This window comes from Strongylocentrotus purpuratus, unplaced genomic scaffold (genome assembly GCF_000002235.5).
Source record: "Strongylocentrotus purpuratus isolate Spur 01 unplaced genomic scaffold, Spur_5.0 spur5_scaffold_4, whole genome shotgun sequence".
Taxonomy (NCBI): Eukaryota; Metazoa; Echinodermata; class Echinoidea; order Camarodonta; family Strongylocentrotidae; genus Strongylocentrotus; species Strongylocentrotus purpuratus.
Genome location: NW_022145610.1, coordinates 24,949,828 through 24,969,120, shown reverse-complemented (window position 1 = coordinate 24,969,120; position 19,293 = coordinate 24,949,828). Strand labels below are relative to the sequence as shown.

General features: G+C 37.3%; 1 protein-coding gene across 1 annotated transcript in view; it reads right to left on the bottom strand.

Annotated features, from left to right (window-relative positions):
* Nucleotides 1-19,293, bottom strand: part of LOC100890165 (neural proliferation differentiation and control protein 1) — a gene marked incomplete at its 5' end in the record, with an annotated part of 38,848 nt that overhangs the window by 5,569 nt on the left and 13,986 nt on the right. Inside the window, 3 exons of the mRNA XM_030997115.1 lie at nt 382-484; nt 1,878-1,957; nt 2,850-2,940. Coding sequence (XP_030852975.1) covers nt 382-484; nt 1,878-1,957; nt 2,850-2,940 — 274 coding nt within the window. The remainder of the gene's footprint in view (nt 1-381; nt 485-1,877; nt 1,958-2,849; nt 2,941-19,293) is intronic.

Genomic DNA, 19,293 nt, shown 5'->3' with positions numbered 1-19,293 from the left:
AGGAAGAAAGGTAATACTGACTTCCTGTTATGACACTGCAATCTACAGATAATTGGTCTGAAAAACGCTTTAATTGCACCAGTTTCTCACAAAAACGTTTGTTATGGTGACAGCCAAAGTAGCCACATATGCCCACGTCAGTTTTTCTTTTTTATTTTGCACTCATATCTTCAAAACAATTAATATACAACGAGAAAACGAAAATGTCGATAAAATATCCTTTCTTGGTAAGCTATATGTTTTCTGTGTTCTGTTATTGTTTTCATTTTGAAATTGTGAACAGTCATTCTTTTGGAAAAGCCTGGATAAAGAGGTTCCAAGAGAAGAGGATAAAAAAATCATCATGAGAAATGGAGGAAGAAGAGGTCAAAGTTCACTTACCGGAGCAAGTCCAGGGCATTCATAGACAGTCAGGTCGCCATCTTCATTCTCTTCTTCTGAATCGTAATCCGAGGCATCCCGTGCAACATCTCCTTTCTCACGCCTGAATGAGGGAGAGTTCATAAGAATCAAACATTAACAAAAATCAGATATGTGGAACAATACCAGTATTCTAGTACAACAATTGTTTATTGTCATGAAGTATTGGCATCACCTGTGCCTGGGAGGGAAAAAGTGAAATGAATTACTGTGACCTTTAGGTCTATCCTTGTGGTATAACTGATTGGGATGTGCATGTGTACCATAGTGCAGCGGGTTTTTAATGTGCAAACATGGTGACTTTCCTTTACAAGGGGCCTCGATTTAACATCCTATCCAAGGGATAGAGTGGGGGCATCTTAAGTCATCCACCTGGGTTACATTCAAACCCCAAAACTTTGGTATGATGGCACACACTTTACTGAATGTGCCATCTCCTTTATTCTACCAATAACTATATTGCTTCCACCAGAGGAAGCCTTTCGTGACATCAATTTGGCTTTAGTAAGGGCAGAGAAATGAGAGAAATAGGCCAATGAGCATTTGCGGACAAGAAGTATGAAGTATCAACAAAGTTATTAACTTTGAAAATGAGACCCTCTCATTTTGGCAATATCTGAAAAATGACCCCCTTATTTCAATGAGTAAGTGAAAATACCGCTAAGTGAACTATGAATAAATGGATAAAAACAAAAGGTCAAACATGATGATCAAAACAACAATGGAAACAAATATATAATTAATGAGGAAAGGGAAATGTTAAGTATCCAATAAATTAGGATGAGGAAGACCAGAAGCATACTATATTGGCTAAGAATTTATATTATTTCACAGATGAATAACCTTCTGGCTCCATGCAGGTGATACATTTTTCATCTTGCTCATCTCATTATACGTCAGATACTTCTTTAATCTCTGCAATCTACATTTCCAATCCCCCTTTTTTTTAAAACCCTTCCTCTCATTACCTTGTGTAAATGGGTATTGAAATCATATTTTCTGTCATATCATTTTACAGATTTAATAACCTCCTGGCTCCATGCAGGTGATACACTTTTTTATCTTCCTGATTTTAATTTGTCAGCCATTCTTTAATCTCTACAATCTACATTTCCAATCCCTTTCCTTTTACCATTCCTCTCATCATAATATTTCATCTCGTGTAAATGTATAGGTGTCGTGGACGAGTGGATATGTCGCCGTACTGTCGATCACAAGGTCCGCGGTTCGAATCCTGCCGCGGCACTAATGTCCTTTGGCAGGACATTTGCCACACAGGCGAAGTAAATAGGGACCGGGAGGAAGGAATTCCTTGAATCGGTAGCCTAGCAGAGCCGGGGTAATATTGGAGCGCTTTGAGCACCTTACAGGGTGGATATGTGCGCTATATTAATATCCAATATTATTATATTATTATTATTATTAAATGGGGAAATTATATATTCTATAATACGTACTTCTCCATGGCGATCATCTGTTGTTTCTGATGTTGGTAGTGATACATCTGGGCACTCTGGGCAAGTTTTCTGTCCCCATTCTAACAAGGACAAAAAAAGAAAAAAGCTTTAAAAAAACGATCAGAGAAAATGGTAAACTACATGTATTCCATGGTAACAGAATGACGACAAAATGCTATTTCTCAACGTTTAAAAGTGCTTATAAGAAACATAGAATTACAAAACCAAAAAAGTTTGATGAGGATGAAACAGACATGAGTTGAGCAGGAGTCCATGAAAGATTTCATCATTCTAACAAGCTGGCATAATATTTGTTGTAATGATCCACAATAATTTTACATGAATTAAAGGTCACAAAATATTCACCTTTCATCTTTAATAACAGAGACTCAGAAAAAAATTGTTTTTCTTTTGATTCTTACAGATTTCGGTAGTCTTAATTACATGATTGCAATTCAGTATGAGTGAATGAATCAAATGCATCTATTTAAACAAAGCATATGCTGAGGTTGGGGTAAATTATACTCTACTTCAATGATTGCAATGAGATCTAACTTGCACTGAGTTTTAGTGAAGTGTACTTGTTTACTTAAAATGCATGGAGTCAATGATGCTTCAACCAATCATGGCAACTATTTGACCGAACTCTAATGAGTAAAAAGTTTATATTAAAGTAACAGTGATAGTTCGATACTTAAAAAGGGGCAAATCCAGGAATCTGTAAAAGGAAAGGAGTGCAAAATTTTTCTGGCATGCCCCCTCCCCCCCCAAAAAAAAAAAAATCTCCCCAAAGCCTGATTTGTCAGGTCTTTTTGTGTCTAAATTTGAAAAGGGGGGCATCCTTTTCTTATGTGTGTACTAATGGTAAACCTAAAGGTTTTATTGAAGGGAAGGGGGTGGGAAGGGGTGGAAAGGGGGGGGGGGGGTGAAGTTGGTTTTGCCCCCCCCTACTCCATCTGACAGTGTACTTACATTCATGGAAGATGTGACCTGTGCGCCTGGGCCTGTAACACCATAGGCTGGGTAGTCGGCTTCGTTCTGGGCCTTGGACGTCGTCTGAATTCTAAAAACAGAGAAAGAGAAAGAGAGAGAGAGAGATAGGGCAAATTGGTTATTCCTTGCAAACTACTTTTTTCAAGATCTATTTTCATTATGGTTATTAATACTTAATATATATTCAATTAGTTGTACATTTAATTGTTTCACAAAAATAGAGAGATCATCAAGATTAATATATAGTCAAACCTGCTTTAGCAACCACCTGTCTACAAAGACCACATTTTTTGTTTCCCTTGAAAATGGTTTCTCATTGAAACATGTACTAAAGGAACCTGTCTACAAAGACCACTTTTTGTGTTTCCCTTGGGTGGTCGCTATAGACAGGTATGATTGTATATGTTCATGTAATACAAAGTGATCTAGGAGAAAAAAAAGTAGAATCAGAACTAAAAGATGTACAGAAATTAAAACTGAAATTTGATCAAGGTAGTTTTATCAAGAGAGCTAGAGAGAGGAAATAAAGAGAATCAATCAACTAATTTGAAAAGGTAATAGAGAAAACAAACAAGAAGAGGGAATGTGATTCAGAAAACAAAGACCTAGCAAAATCATTGAAGTGATCGAGGATGAAAAATGGAATCATGTAACATAGCAAAAAAGAAGGAAGAGAGAATGTTCAAGGCTAAGGTCAATCTTCAATCAATAAAGTCACGTATTCGGAGGGGAAAATCAATCACATGTAAATCCTTCACAGGGCGAGGGGGGTACACCGGCCGAGGGCATCAATACCTCATTAGTGGAGGGGAGCTAACGATGCTGGAATGCTCTTCTTCTTGCGACGCAATAAATTAGTCACGAATTGGTGATTCACAAGGGAGCGGTAAAGCCTGTGTGATGTGTGGCAATGCTAAAAAAGTCATGTATATTTTTCAGCACCATCTTTGTTTTCCTGGAATCACAGATACAGTAGCTATCTGTAGTGATATGTGATACCAATATATCATTTGTTTGGAGCCAGAAGGGCTTTAATGCTTTGTAAAGTATGTAAGGTAATGCCTTTCTGAATCTGAACATATATTGTGATCTGAATCCTGAAAGGCAATGTTCCCTGTAGAATCTTGTAAAATTCTGTCATATATTAGATATAAAGGCAATATCTACAGATTTATCATTCTTGATTGAACATCTGAAGAAAAAAATATGTCATATCTTCTATTATCTCTCCAAACTATGAAATTGTAGATTTTGATTCAAGTACATTTAGATTAGTTACTCAATCACATAATCATCAGTAGGATTTTGATAATTTCGTTTTTTTCTTTCAAATCCTGGCTAGATATGATCAATTGCAAAGCTGCCTATCTAAAGACGCATACAACATGCCAAGGAAAATATAAAATGTCCTCACAAAAAACATAATAAATGTACCGGTACCCAGAAATATCATTATCACAACTGCGAAAGGAAATACAATGTTCATTTTCACCACCACAGCCCACAATCCAATCTAAATTCGCCCCGAAGTGCAAACCACAACCGCAAAAATGGCTATGGCTTTCAGACGATGCACATCTCATGGACATGAATGCACACGTTAGTCACACAACTTGGCAAATTGGATGTCTTCACTGAGAACGTTACACGGTGGATGCGCATCGGTCTCGTTAGAACATTCAGACCGGAGAATGCGCATGTAAATAAGTGCTCTCAAGGGTACGCAACCGTGGTGGTAGAGATCTTGCTAGATTATACACGTGCAATCTCTCGAATATCACCAAATTGTCACACCACAGAGGAAGCAATTTCTTTCTTGATCACATGCAAAAACACCTGATTTTCACAAAACAGCTAGAAGCAAGGAAAGTCAATTGTTGTGCATTTTGCATTTTGTCTGGTAAAACTTGGATAGGTGTAAACTCTATATTTGAACAGTATATTAGTAACTGCCTTTCTTTAATTTATAGAAATTTGTTGACTTTAATTTTATGATGCTTATTGTCTGTACAAAGCCAGAAGAGTGTAAACTCTGTGTTAAAGCCCCACTGCACTACTTATAGTTACTTGCGCCCTCTATAAAGCCTCATCGGTTACCATTTGTCCCCCATGGTCCCCTTTTTCTTCTGTTAATTAAGAGCTGATTTGATGAGATAACCACCTGTCAGTGACCATGCAGGGAGGTCTAAACCCTCCTGGCCAAACTAGTGCAGATAGGCTTTAATGTATAAGAGTTTAACGCCCTTCTGGCTTCTCACAGACGATATGACCTATGACCTTAGCAAATGTTCTTTGTCATTTATTACGTTGGAATTTGAAGCTTTGAAAAACTTGTTCATCTTTACAAATTTATTCACTGCTATTGTGTATCGTACAAAACAATTTTCAAATCTTCGAGGTATGAAATAAGAATCTATTCACAAAGTCGCTAAAAATTACTATACAAACAGCTTTGAGAATATCATCTTAGATTAGCATGTACATTTGTAACTTCATATGCAGTCGATATAGCCGGAACTTGATGTCCAAAGACATGTAGGTTTAATAGAATGAACAATGCCTTAAGACAAAACACTACATCAGAATTAGACTGGACAGATAGAAAGCCCTGGGATGTAGAGGTAGAAAGAGAAACAGTTTTTTTGTCTTTGATGGATAGGCTTAACCGTGTATGAAGGTAACATGGGCCGGTGAGCAAATACATCACACGGGCATGTGATTGTAATCATACTTGAACTACCATACTCCATGGAGTTGCCTTTATTTGCAATAGATGTAGCATGCAAGCAGGGGTAATGATATGTGGAAAACTGGGGAAATGGATGGATAGAGCAGGCCTAGATTTTAAAGAGGGGAAGAGAGAGAGAATGGAAGAGAGTGTGGAGAGAATTGGATGAAGAGAGGGAGAAATAGAACATCCGAAAAGAGATAGAGGGTATTAAAAAAGAGAATGAGAGAATAAGAGAAAGAGAGAGAGAGAGAGGTTTCATTCTAATATTTTACAATCTATCATAGATTGCATTTAAAGTAACTTTATGGGCTAGAACTGCACACACCACAGAGTAAGGGGTAGAGGCCAGAATGCAGGCCAGAAAGCAAAAAGTTTGCAAATCTGATCTACATGTATCCTACCACCTGTACATTATAAAATATGAATCAAGGTTGGACAAATTTGGTTCACAATGATATACTTATAATTTAATGACTTCTCAAAATGCATTAGAGAATGGATATAGGGACATGTACACATAATGTATTGGCAACCCATATCATAAAATTGATACCTCCCCAGTTTACTAGTATATTTTGAAACTTGAAATCAATGTCTGATCTAAGCAATATGGAAATCATCATGAGGGTCTTGAATGCTCAACAAAAGCATCAGTTAAAAGGAAATGGAGAGACTTGTGCAATGTCTCCTTAAACTAAACATTTTTGCGGGGAATTTGAATTTGAAGTCGAATTTATGCAAAGTGATAATCATCAAAACAATCTACAAATCTAAACAAAACATGAACTATACTGGCCTCCTGAACATGCACAATGTATGGTGGCTAAAGTGGCAATTGTGACCATTCCTCTAACCAGTGAATTCTTAAAATTTAAAATCAAGGTATGACCAAAGCAAAACGATAATCATAATGCAGACTGAAAACCAGGACTAAAAGGGCATGGAGGAACATATACATGTACATGTACAATGTTTGTTGGCTAAAGTGGCAATTGTGACCACTCCTCTCACCAGTAAATTCTTAAAATTTCAAAGCAAAATGATAATCATAATGCAGACTGAAAACCATGTAGGACTAAAAGGGAATGGAGGAACATATATAGATGTACAATGTATGGTGGCAAAAAGACGGTGAATCCGATCCTTCCTTCTCTCGATCCTCACCGTCCTCACCGTCTTATACGAGATAGCGTTCGGGGGAGACCAGGTGGTGAAGTGGCCAGCAGGCATTTTAATTTCCTGCTCAGCGAGCCCTAAACACGCCATAAATAGGATGTGATTTGCATACTTCATGATGAACCTAGCTCTATGCATCTTCTGTGGGCTAGCTCTGAGAGTAGATAGGGTAAATAGCACGGGGCAAGGTCCCTATTTAAGGGTGCTGCTGACCTTCTGTTTTTGTTGTTAGGGGGGAGGGGGGAGGGGAATGTGACATTTAAACAATCCAAAGAATTAGATGAACAACAAGATGATATACAGATTTTTTTAAATATGGTGAAGAAAAAAAATCCCCCATAGGAGAAATCTGTAGAATATTAAGGCCAATAATAATGATACATTGCCAAAATGGAGGCAGAAAACAAACAGGAGAACACATATCATGAAAAAATACAAACAATGATATTTTTACCTAACCACTTTAATAGCTATGCTTAAAGGTAAAGACCAGTTATGGCCATGCGATTGCATTGTGAAAGAAACGTGGAATCGATCAGAAAAGGTTGATCATCTAGCATCTAGCATCTGCAAGGTTCTGGAATCATCAAAATGATAAGAAATTTGGCCCATTCTTCGTAAAGTTACAAGCACTATACACAGAAAGATGTATATGGGACTTCCCTATATCTCTCACAGACCATGAGAGAAACAAATTTACCAAATATCTGAATTAGTAGGCGGTTTCCCGGGAAATTTTTATCATCATGTATTAGTCAAAACATATTCTTTCACATGATTGGTAATGAGAGCTTCCATTTCATTTTTTGAAATTGGGGCGTTTCCAATACTGGTCTTTACCTTTAATAGCTATGCTTAACTAAGAAGACCTTGCATGAAGAGTGCATTTGATCAAGGAGTACCTATGTACATGCTTTAATGTACCAGTAGTGTACAGTGTATGTCCTGTTCTAGGCTAGCTCTAGCCACTTTATTACAAAAGAGAAGAAAGAAAAAAATTATCACCAAGAGAAAGGCAAAAAAGAAGTCTACAACTTTATGACCACATTTAACTTTCTTAGGGCTGAAAGGATGTACACTCTGTGTTGAACATACCCTCATGGCTTATTGGCTCAATTTAAAGCAGATAATTTTCAAATGTAATTGTCCGCAAGATTTTCTACCAGATTTTTGGCGACAAATGCTCCACAATCGATTTCAAGCACTCATCAAATTCCTGGATTAAACCCTGGACCGATAACGTACCTAATGCTCATCCTAAACTTTAAAGCTAAGCCAAATGTATCACAGCCAAACCCAGTATCTTCCACTAAATAATGTAGCCTGGAGCAAATGTCACTCGCCTAAATGTCAGATCAGATTCACGACATGGCCTGTCTAAAAGGTGATCCAACATAGGATCCAGTGACGACTGCTCCAGGCTTTATTTCGTCAAAGTATAGGGTAAGGGTTATGGTTAGGTTTAAGGTTGTAATAGAGGATTAGGATTAGGATTAGGATTAGTGTTAGGATTAGTGTTAGGCCCAGGTTTATAGTTAGGAATTCAGTCGGTGTAGGAAATGACTGGATATATTGTAGCAGAAGAATGTGTCATACGACTGTCTATAATGACCACCTTCCATGCATCTTACATTACATACACTTGAGTTTGAGTGATCTATCCTTCATAATGGACACTCGTACGTCTCTCTCTGATATGGCCTATATGAATTATGCAGTCAACATCCTCCTTGACTATTCCCAGGCATGAGATATGAATGCTAAGAGCCTCTTCACACTGGACAAGATTTATACGATCTAGTTTTGTGTAAATAAATGTTGAATACAAATCATTGTATTGTGAGTGGGGCGTTACCACTGGATGATGACACCATATAACTTGTTTTGAAGAGGTAATTTTACATGATGGCTTGCCAATCAGAAGAGTGCACACACAATAAACCCGCCCGGTTTACATTGCATGAAGAATCAGCGTCTAGCAAAAGGGGTGTGCCCATTGGATAACAACATATACTGAAAGGTCATATAGAGAAACTAATTTTGAGCTAGGAGGTCAGTTGACACAACAGTCAGCCAACCATCAGTGAGCACCAAGGCAAACCTATGCATCAAGTTACAACGTTCAGAAAAGAATAAGGTATGATTGAAGCCCTCATTCTTTATTGAGTTTTCGTTAGAAGCATTAATGCTCAAACATGCGTTCATTATTCAATGTCTCAGTATATGCAACATTCACACAAGAGAAGTTTATTTACTAGTCGTATAGCTAAACGTTTTTCAACCTCCTTTCAGTCACGGCACCCTTTTTTTTTAGAAATAAAAGGTTTCTGCGTCACCCCAATCCCAAATTCATCACAGAATATTACAAGTGCATCACTCTGCAACTTGTCAAGTGCCGTGTACACACCTATGGGCGTAATTTTCCCAGAGCTAGGAAAAAAGAGATATCTTTAATATGCTAAAATTAATTTGTAATCTACACTCTATCTAGACAAGATATGAAATAATGTATGCGGACACCCCATCGCCAAATATACATGAATATGAAGATATTCAGGCATCTCTTGTTGACAAAATATGAGGGTATTCAGCTACTTTGCTCCTTTAAATTATCGTTTCTAAATAATGCGAGCAAGGAAAAAATACACTTTCAAAATCTTTGCAATTAACGTACTCAAGCGGTTTCCAATATGTTGCCTTTCACGAAATTGACATTGTTCCAAAATAGTCTTTTAAAGTACGTAACTTAATTTCTTATGCGGCACCCCGGTTGAAAAACGCTGGTTTAGCTAGACAAGTTTCATATAGCCGTAAAATGAAAACGGTAGACTACATGAACAGGGGGTACATAGGGGATAACACTAAATATCAAGTGTATGCCACGTGATGGAAAAAGCCCATTACACCAGCGCACGTTCATGACGAACCCCATTCTTTGCATATTAAGAGCTGAGCTTCTAAATGGAGTTGGCAATGCAAATTTGTCTGGGTACTGTATGTGATATAATTCCTACTCTGTGGCAAAATGAGAAAGGAAATGACTAGGTTTGTTCACGAATAGATGTGCTGCTCAGGTACCAGCGAGTGGATTTGTCAGATATTGGACGTCAATCAGATCGAGACGAAAAGAGAGAAGAGCAACAATGGTGGTATTTGCGGGTATTTGTATTCACTCTGCGCAGATACATTTTGTGCATGCATGTGTGATTAATCTGAATTTCTCATACATTCACAAGCAATTAACTTTGACAAATATGATACTGCCATTCAATCATTCATCTTTGAAGAAAGGTAATCCAAAATCAGAAATTCATCAATTAATATTCCATTAATTTAAATAACATATGATTTGAAAATGTGCAATGACATTTTTGAAAGGATCTGATCAAAATTGCATGGTTGTCATGGTATATGTAGAGCAGATCCATCCTACATAAGATAACTGAAACTCTAATTGCATCTTAAGTGAAGAAATATTCAGTTTCAAGTGCTAATTGCTTGGGGATTACGACCATGGCATCAAAGAATTCACTGTAAAAAGATACAAGGGTTAAATCCAATGCATAAAATCATTCTTTGGTTCATTGTGAATAATAAATATTCCTTGTATAGCATTTGTTTTATGGCCTTATATCTGTAGGGACATTACCAATGCATGAGGTTGGCCCAGATATCTACCCCCACAAGAACGCTAAACACCCATGTATATTACCCCTTCTCCTCCCATATCTCTCTCTCTTTCTCTCTCTCTCTCTCTCTCTCTCTTTTTTCTTCTTCTTCTTCTTCTTCTTCTTCTTCTTCTTCTTCTTCTTCTCCTTCTCCTCCTTCTCCTCCTTCTTCTTCTTCTTCTTCTTCTTCTTCTTCTTCTTCTTCTTCTTCTTCTTCTTCTTCTTCTTCTTCTTCTTCTTCTTCTTCTTCTTCTTCTTCTTCTTCTTCTTCTTTCTTCTTCTTCTTCTTCTTCTTCTTCTTCTTCTTCTTCTTCTTCTTCTTCTTCTTCCTCTCTCTCATTCTCAAACAATTCAGCAATTAATCCCAACCAAAGTAAATTATATATCCTAGTTTTCGCTGATGGGAGAAAACACATCAAACAATTTCCTTTCTGGCCCTGGGAAGCCTCTCTGTTACCATTTCTTTGAATCTCATAGCTTTTCATATTTCCAAATTTAGAAATGATAAAAAATCAACATACATGTATAAACATGTACATATAGCCTTTTCTAGCCATTAAAAGGGCTTCAACCCTTTAGGTTAGTGATTTGTCTACAAAAACATTTTCCTGAACTAGTCATGCTTTGCATAATATCCTGCTCCTTTGCTATTTCAATGATCTATCATTTCGCTCAGACAACCATGAAAAATAATGAATTGGATATTTTATGTCAGAATCTCTAAAGAAACAAAATAGCTTCCCACACCTATACCTTCAACCCTTAGTTTCAACATCATTTTAGATAAATTGCATGTTTAAACAAAAAGCTTTTTCTTCCTAAATAGAACAACTCCCCTGTATCCTGTTAAGTATTTATGAAGGACATGTGTTTGCAAATATAGAAAAAACATCTCCAAAAAAATGACATGGCTTCTTTTCCTTTTCAAACACATGTTTAGCAACGTGCACTATTAGTTCAAGCATATAGAATAATGTGCTAAAAAGCATCCATATTGAGAAAAAAAATGCATGAATGCTATTCCCATTTAATAGCATGTATGTACTGCTACAATTCACAAAAACAAAACCCTTGAGCAACTGCATCATTTTCATCAGATGTGTGTCTTGCTAGTGGGTTCCAAACCGTATCCGTGGAAAGAATACGAAGCAATCCTAAAATAATGTATTGAAAGAAGTAATATTACACTGTCTTATAAACAGGTGCAATTGAATTTTATCGATCACACCTTGATATCCATCGCAACTCTGTACTCAAGAAATAGGGGTTTGTGGGCTATTAGAGCCCAAATCTGGCTCAATCGCAGCTCTTTGTTATAAGAGCAGACCCATGTTTATATAAGGAACATTTTAATCAAAATGAATCGATGTGCATGCAAATTGAAAACAAATTGTTCTAGTAATATGTGATAAAAATAGGTGCATATCTATAGCATCTTGTTTATAATGTTTACTCATTGGCAATCCAATGACATTTAGGTCCTCACATTGCAATGATAAAACATCTTTAATGAATTCTAAAATCAATTTTGTTTCTAAAATAATTTACACCATATACCGTATTTAGTTCTAACACAGGATAATAATATATATTCCTTGTCGAGAGCCAGAAGGCGACGATTGCTCTGCTGTGAATCCCTTATTCCAACTAAGTTCCTATTCCCAGCCGTAGACCTAACACTACACCTACCCATATCCCTAACCCTAAACATGACACAAATCCCAAACGCAACCCTAATCTAAACCAGAAACTTGTAACAAAATAAAGCTTGAAGCAGATGGCGGATCATCATTAACTTGGATTACCGGTATTTCCACAAAGTCAATGTCCTTTAGACAGACAATATCGGCAGACAATATCAACTTCAATGGGATCAAGGGATTGAAAAGGTAAATGGTACATTGTATCAATTAAGGGCGCAGAGGGAAGAAGTCACGGGGGCGTTTCACAAAGCCTTTTTTCAATGACAAATTACAAAATTCAGTGACAAATCTGCTGATAACCAATCAGAAGCAAGGATTTCAGTAGCTGACAACAAAAACAGTCATTTTTCACTGATGACAAGTTTTGTGAAACCCCCCCCCCCCCATATTACAAATCATACATGTACTCTCAGGACTATAATAATGTCTGTTTGGAGCCAGAAGGGTATTAATCCTTGTTCTTGAACACACAGTTAACTTCCTTCTGGCTCTGAACTGATGATGATTACTTTGCTTCAAGGCAACGCCTGAGAACAAGATGGGCGTTAACTCATTAATTCTAACCAGAGATAATTCCCTTCTGCCTTTAAACATACAATATCAACATACTGCATGAAACATGAAACATGAATACAGGAGCAAATATGGAAAGAGAATTAGATCATCCCCCATGAAGTCAGCCTCTACAATGACTGAATCTTGAGGGAGCACTTAAAAATAATTTTGAGTTTTCCAGCATGCCAATAGAAAATTTCCCAAAGATGAAAAAAAAGGTTCACAACTCTTTCAGGCCACTAGCTGAAGCAACTTACATTGAATCAGTTTGAAGGTTTGCATAGAAATATTCTTTGGCATTGCATATGTGTTCTTTCGCGGACTCCTTGGCCGTCGATATGTAGGTTTTGGCCTTCACCAAATAGTCTGAAATGTCATCCATACTTTAAATGAGTGTCTTCGCCGACCCTCGTTACGTTGCAGCAGCGGTGGAGATGGTGCACACTTTGTGATGTCCTACTCTTTGTTTGAGATATCTTTGAATTGTGTCATATGGACTGTTAGCCATAGTGTAGGGATACTTTTCAATTCCTGTCCAGTGTTCCTTCTGGCTTTTAATGGAGATCCCTTCAAAATCTGGTGCAACAACATGGGAGCATCAAAAAGAAGACCGGTTCAAATTTATTGCTAACAAATATCTTAGTATGATTGCACCAGGGCCGTTATTGCTTCAGTTATTTTATTGTGGTTCAAAATATATCTAAAAAATGGGTTTAAATTAGATTAATTTGATATCAAATTGTTCCATTTGATCCCTAAACCTTTGAAATCAACCAGTGGTTATAATTCCTCCGTTTTTATAACCTTCAGAAAGCAGACGGTCGTTTCCGCGAACAGAATCATAAAAATTGAGCCGATAGAGGTAAATTATCAGAATGTCTACATCTACTGCTGAAAGCAAGGTCACATGATTAAAACCAGTAGTAGGAAAGACATTCATCAATTCCGAGAGATGAAAGAGAGCCTTCCGACTGCCAATGGGTTTTTCACCAAGCTCTAATCGATGCGACTCAAATCAATAGCTCACAATACGGCCTTGGCTGTACATCCGGCATCTGTTTTGTGCGCGACTGGTATACCAATGCACAAAGAGGTTCCTGCTGACAATATCTCTGTAGAAATAAGCCTTGTATTTTTCTCCGAGCTATCAGGATATGTTTGCTGCATCCTCAGGTTCCTATATGATGCTTCTGCTGTGTTTCTTTCGCTCCAAGAGGTTCATTAAAAGGCAATCAGTGCTGCTCCAGCATTAGACTCACAGGAGGTACTCCCGACTCAACAGAAATATAAGATGTATTCTCGGTATACTCTCGTACATATGTTTATATTCCTGATGAGGCATATATATTTTCCTCTTAGGTATATCTCCTTAATCAACCAAGGCTACCATCAACCCATCCTAGGCAATAAAAGCCAGGATTTTGGGTGATCTGTACTCCTTGTTTTGACCGAAGCTCCGAACGGAAAATATACGTTTGGCGGAAGCACAGTGCTTGGTGTGCCACACTTGGCAGCCCCTCTCAATCAATGCACGGCAAATGTGGGGCTCTCTCTCTCTCCTTCTCATCTTCCATGCCCCTGCCAATGGTTCGCCCTGGATCTGATCGATGCCATTAATAAGGATGACACAAACTCTGTGCGAGGGTGTGGGTGTATGTACGCGTGTGTGTGTGTGTGTGTGCGAGTGTGTGTAAGCACACACAGTCCTTGTGAGTGGCCCTGCCTGTACTCCTTGCATTAATAATTACGTGCCAGGGACACAAGCATAATCAATAGGCACCATGCCTTCAGTCCAACGTTGGATGGATGAGATGGAGTGTGTGTGTGGGTGTGGGTGAGGGGAAGTGTGTTGGTCGCCGTGCAAGCAATTTAGATCGGGTTCATACCATTCAAAACAGGCTCCGGGGTAGGCTTCCCGCTACAGAAAGGAGAAACGGGGCGCCTTGTTCACCCGAATCGTGTCAAGTGGTACGATCCAACTGCCAACGGGAAATCCTGCCCTCTTAAACCAACATCATTTTCACACACTGTCAAAAGCTATCAAAGCAATTACAACTTGATGTGATTGAAATCATTCATCCAAAAGAAGAAAAAATAGACCAAAAAATGAGAAGCTCATAAAAATCAAGCATGGATTACATGGAAGTGTCATCTCAAGTATTAAATATGATTAGGTTGCTGTCGTACAGCCTATAATAAGATCACAGTCAATAACCAACACTACAAAGTTCATTATTTGGGTTGAGATGATACAGATAGTTTGAATTACTTCAACTATTCATATACTTGGTGCTTCCAATTGAATAGTCATTTCTGTAACTTCACCTGAATAGAAAGGAAAATAATACAATATTCCAGAATTACTATTGCATTCTGTATTCATTCTATATCCAAACTTATCTTCAACCTTATCTCTATTGACTTTCCATCCCATGGGCATCAAATAGCAAAGAATTTAACAGAGGTGCATTTATTAATATCAGAATTTCACTACTTTTTTATACACAAAAAAGGTGCAAGCATAGCTCTATCTTAGCTGTATTTTATTACTACTTCAATAATCATCATTTCAATGGCAAGCAATATAAAATTAATTCTAAAATGTCACAATTAAAATGTGGCATATCAAACTTCATTAATAATTGCTTGTCCACATAAAGAAAGAGTTAAAAACCAACTGTCATGAATTTTTGATCATTCTATACACATGGACGAATTTCACCTTGTATCTGGTATTAAATCATTAGGCTAATGTCACATGCAAACACTGTGGCAAGCGTTGATATTGAATTTCAATATATGAGCCTTCATTGTATATGCCTAATCTCATGCATATTTGATGCTTCTATGCGCCTGTCAATTTATATTCCACCAGCTCAATTAAGAATCACTTAAAACTACTGGTGGTGGTGGTGGTGGTGGAGGGGAGACAAGTGAGGGGATGGAAGGGAAGGGAAAGAAGAGAAATGAAAAGAAGGAGATGGAGAGAGGAGATGGAGAGAGGAGAAACAGAGAGGAGAAACAGATAAAAGAGACAGAGAAGAGAGACAGAGAAGAGAGACATAGAGGAGAGAGAGGAGAAAGAAAGAGAGAGGAGAAAGAAAGAGAGAGGAGAAAGAAAGAGAGAGGAGAAAGAAAGAAAAAGGGAGAGGAAAAAGGGAGAGGAAAAAGGGAGAGGAGAAAAGGAGAGGAGAAAGGGTGAGGAGAAAGAGAGGAGAAAGGGAGAGAGATAAATGGGAACATGGGCGAGGGAATTACAAAAGTTGATGGAGAGAGAAAGAGATAGGAACAAGATATCTGTAGAGAACAAAATATGAGTAGAGACAAAAGAGAGAGAGAGAGTCACAAATACTGGGAAAGAGAAAGAGATAAAGATGTAAACAGGAGGAAAGTGAGAGGCTTCAACAGGGACACAAAGAGAAATAAATTAAGGAGAAAGACAGAAAGACAGACAGAGAGTATGAGAAAGAGAGAGAGAGAGAGAGAGAGATAGAGAGAGGTGAGAGAGAGAGAGAGAGAGAGAGAGAGGGGGAGAGAGAGAGGGGGAGAGGGAGAGGGTCGGGGAGACAAATAGAGATGAATTGACAAAGCAAATGGAGATAGGGGGATACAGAGAAATGTGGTGGAAAGATAATTAGCTAGAACATGCGCCAATCAATCAATCACATCCAATAAAAAGGCACAAAATGCCTGGTTGTTGTCACGTAACTCCTGCACAAGACTAATGAAGCATTGGAAGACTTAGCAGGAAAGGGATTTTCATCCTGCCCCATCTGGTGTGTAATGGTATAATGCATGCATTAGGCGATACTCCCGGGTAATCTTATTACAGGTAGTGACAACTATAATGCATAGCACACCGATCCTCCAAAACAACTCTGCTTTATAGACATATTCAATAATAAATTTAGACAAATAAAGCTGACTTTTCTTAGAGAAAGATGATTTAATTTGCTGTTTCTTCATCTTGAGAAGATATTGTGCTGCTGTAGTAACAGAATTCTCGCTGCCTCAACTACGGTATTCGGCCATACATAGAGGGCAGCACCCGCCGCGGGTTTTATTTGGCAAAGGCACATTCGGCTCCCATACAATATGGGACAAAAACGGAAATGTTTGATAGATTATGATTCTGACGGTGCCTACTTTATAAAGAGCTCCTCAAATCATCGGGTAGTTCATAAAACCTGAGCAATAATTTAGTAAAATAAGGCATTAGTTGACACTGCTGTACATTCTCTATGAAAGCTGGAAGAAACCATTATCTGCGGATGTGCTGACCTGCGCTGTACCTCCAAAATCTCTTGAGATATCAATTATCTTCTCCGATGTTCATGATAAACTTTCAAGATTCTGGTAGGTAGAAAATATGCTCAAATCATTACATAACGCCTAAATTGCTTTGTTCAATTTTGTAACTATAGAATATATTTTGTTATCAATCTCTTTATCTATTCCTCTTGATCACGTTTACATTGTAATGTTAACTTGAGTGCTTCGGCATACCCGACACCATTAAGCTCCTCATTACATTTATTCATGCCTTCCTAATTAGCTGTTAAGCGGTGTAAATATAACTCTGTATACAATATAATTAAAACAAAATACCAACTGAAAATAAATATTCAATATAAATATATTTAATTAAATACAATTTGTCTTCTTTTTTTTTCTTATTTCTTCGGTAGCATTCCTTTGGATTGCATCATTATTGTTTGTTCTGTTTTATATTCACTCTTGAATACTGATATGAAATGTCAATTTTAATCTTCATCCTGTTTTTAAATATTATGATTTATGTAAGTTCAGCCTTGAAAGTTTATATAGGAACATTTTCCATTTGCATTGTCCCCTCAATCATGTTACATTGTTTGTAATATTGCATTGGACTTGTCGATATCAGATGCTATGTTTTTTAATGCAAAGTTGAATAAAATATTGCATGATTTAAAAAAATTATATGCCAGGAAAAAATGTTCTTGGTCAAAATGATTTCACCTTTTTCGTTTAACTTTGATCAAGCAATTAAGATTACATGAAGGTATTCTATATGATTTCTGTTTGTCTGTTTGTCTGTCCTTTCCCTTTTTTGGGGTGGTGAGATTTGGTGCAGATGATATGCAATACATTAGCTACTGTAAAAGTAGAAATATTTGTGGTACAGTAATTTTCATGGATTTTGCGATAAGATCAGCAAGTGCAAATTTTAGAACTCGCGAAAAAATAAGCATGACTTCTTATGCGAATATGTTTTGGGGTAGCTAAGCGCGAAAAATTAATCACGCGAAAATAACAGCATTTACAGTACTACTCGTTCAGCTTGCTCATATATGGCTTGCAGGCAAATCCTTGCCCTTATTTTCAGAAACCACACAATATTGTCTTTCTCTCTGGGTAAATTAAATTGGATAGATGGCCTCCATGTCAATGACAAAATTAGATCAACAATTACACGCTTGTTACTGGGCAACTGACCACGAGCTTGTCGGCCTCATTAGCAAACTATACTAATTAAGTGTTGCACGGCTTATTAGTATTTCTATTTTGTTGACCAGTGGTAGATGCCCTTTGCTAATGGGGCTTTTCTTTTGCCATCAGGCCTTGATGGATGTAGAAAATAATATAAAATCATGAAAATTAAAATGAATCAAATCAGGGTCCAATTAGCCTAATATGCTTCTGGAGGAGATTAATTTCTAAGTATTTGATTTTCTTCAATCTTCTTTGGATTGGTGTCTTGGAGCTACATTTACAGACAAAAGCAATGAGATAGTCATGAAGATCGAGAACAAAAGAAAATTGAAATGGACAAATCCAGAGGAAAACGCTTAAAGCGATACTTAGCTGATGAACTTTTATGTCCTAGCATACTGTTTATTGCACAGCGCCATAACATGGTCAACTTGCCTACAGGGTGTAACCTAATACCTAATGCTCACTTCTCAGATAGAGGAGTCGATGTGAAAACCATCAGCGCAGCTAGGAAAGCAGCGAGTTATGGTACCATAGTACAGCAGACTTGAGAGGGCACAAGAGGGGATTGCGGTAGTGCTTCAAGTATAGTATAGATTTAATATTATGGAGAAAATGGCAGTGGCAGGGACATGTACCACATGAAACATACACAAATGCATTTTCATTTTATACAATCCATTACAAAAAAATTAATTTAAAATGGGTTGAGCATCATTAAGAATAAGAGAATTAAGATAATTATGCAATTTTTTGAGAGCCAGAATTAAAAGGCGTTAATTCATCTGGTCCTAAATAATGCCCTTCTGTCTCCCAACAATTGGTAAACACATACCAAATATAAAGCATAAAGATATAGCAAGTATATTAAACTATGAGTCATACAATACTTGAAGGGAATGAATGAATGAAATATGGTGTTGACAAAGAAAAAAAAAGGAAGGCAGGAAAAGAATTTCAAAAAAATATTAAAATGAAGGGCAAGAGGTAGAAAAAGAATAAAAGTGGGACTTCTTCATCTACAAAGGAGAGAAATATTAATAATTTGGCTGTCATGATTTTGATGGTTTCTCATCATATAGACACTGACAAAAACTATTGACTGGATATATCTTGAT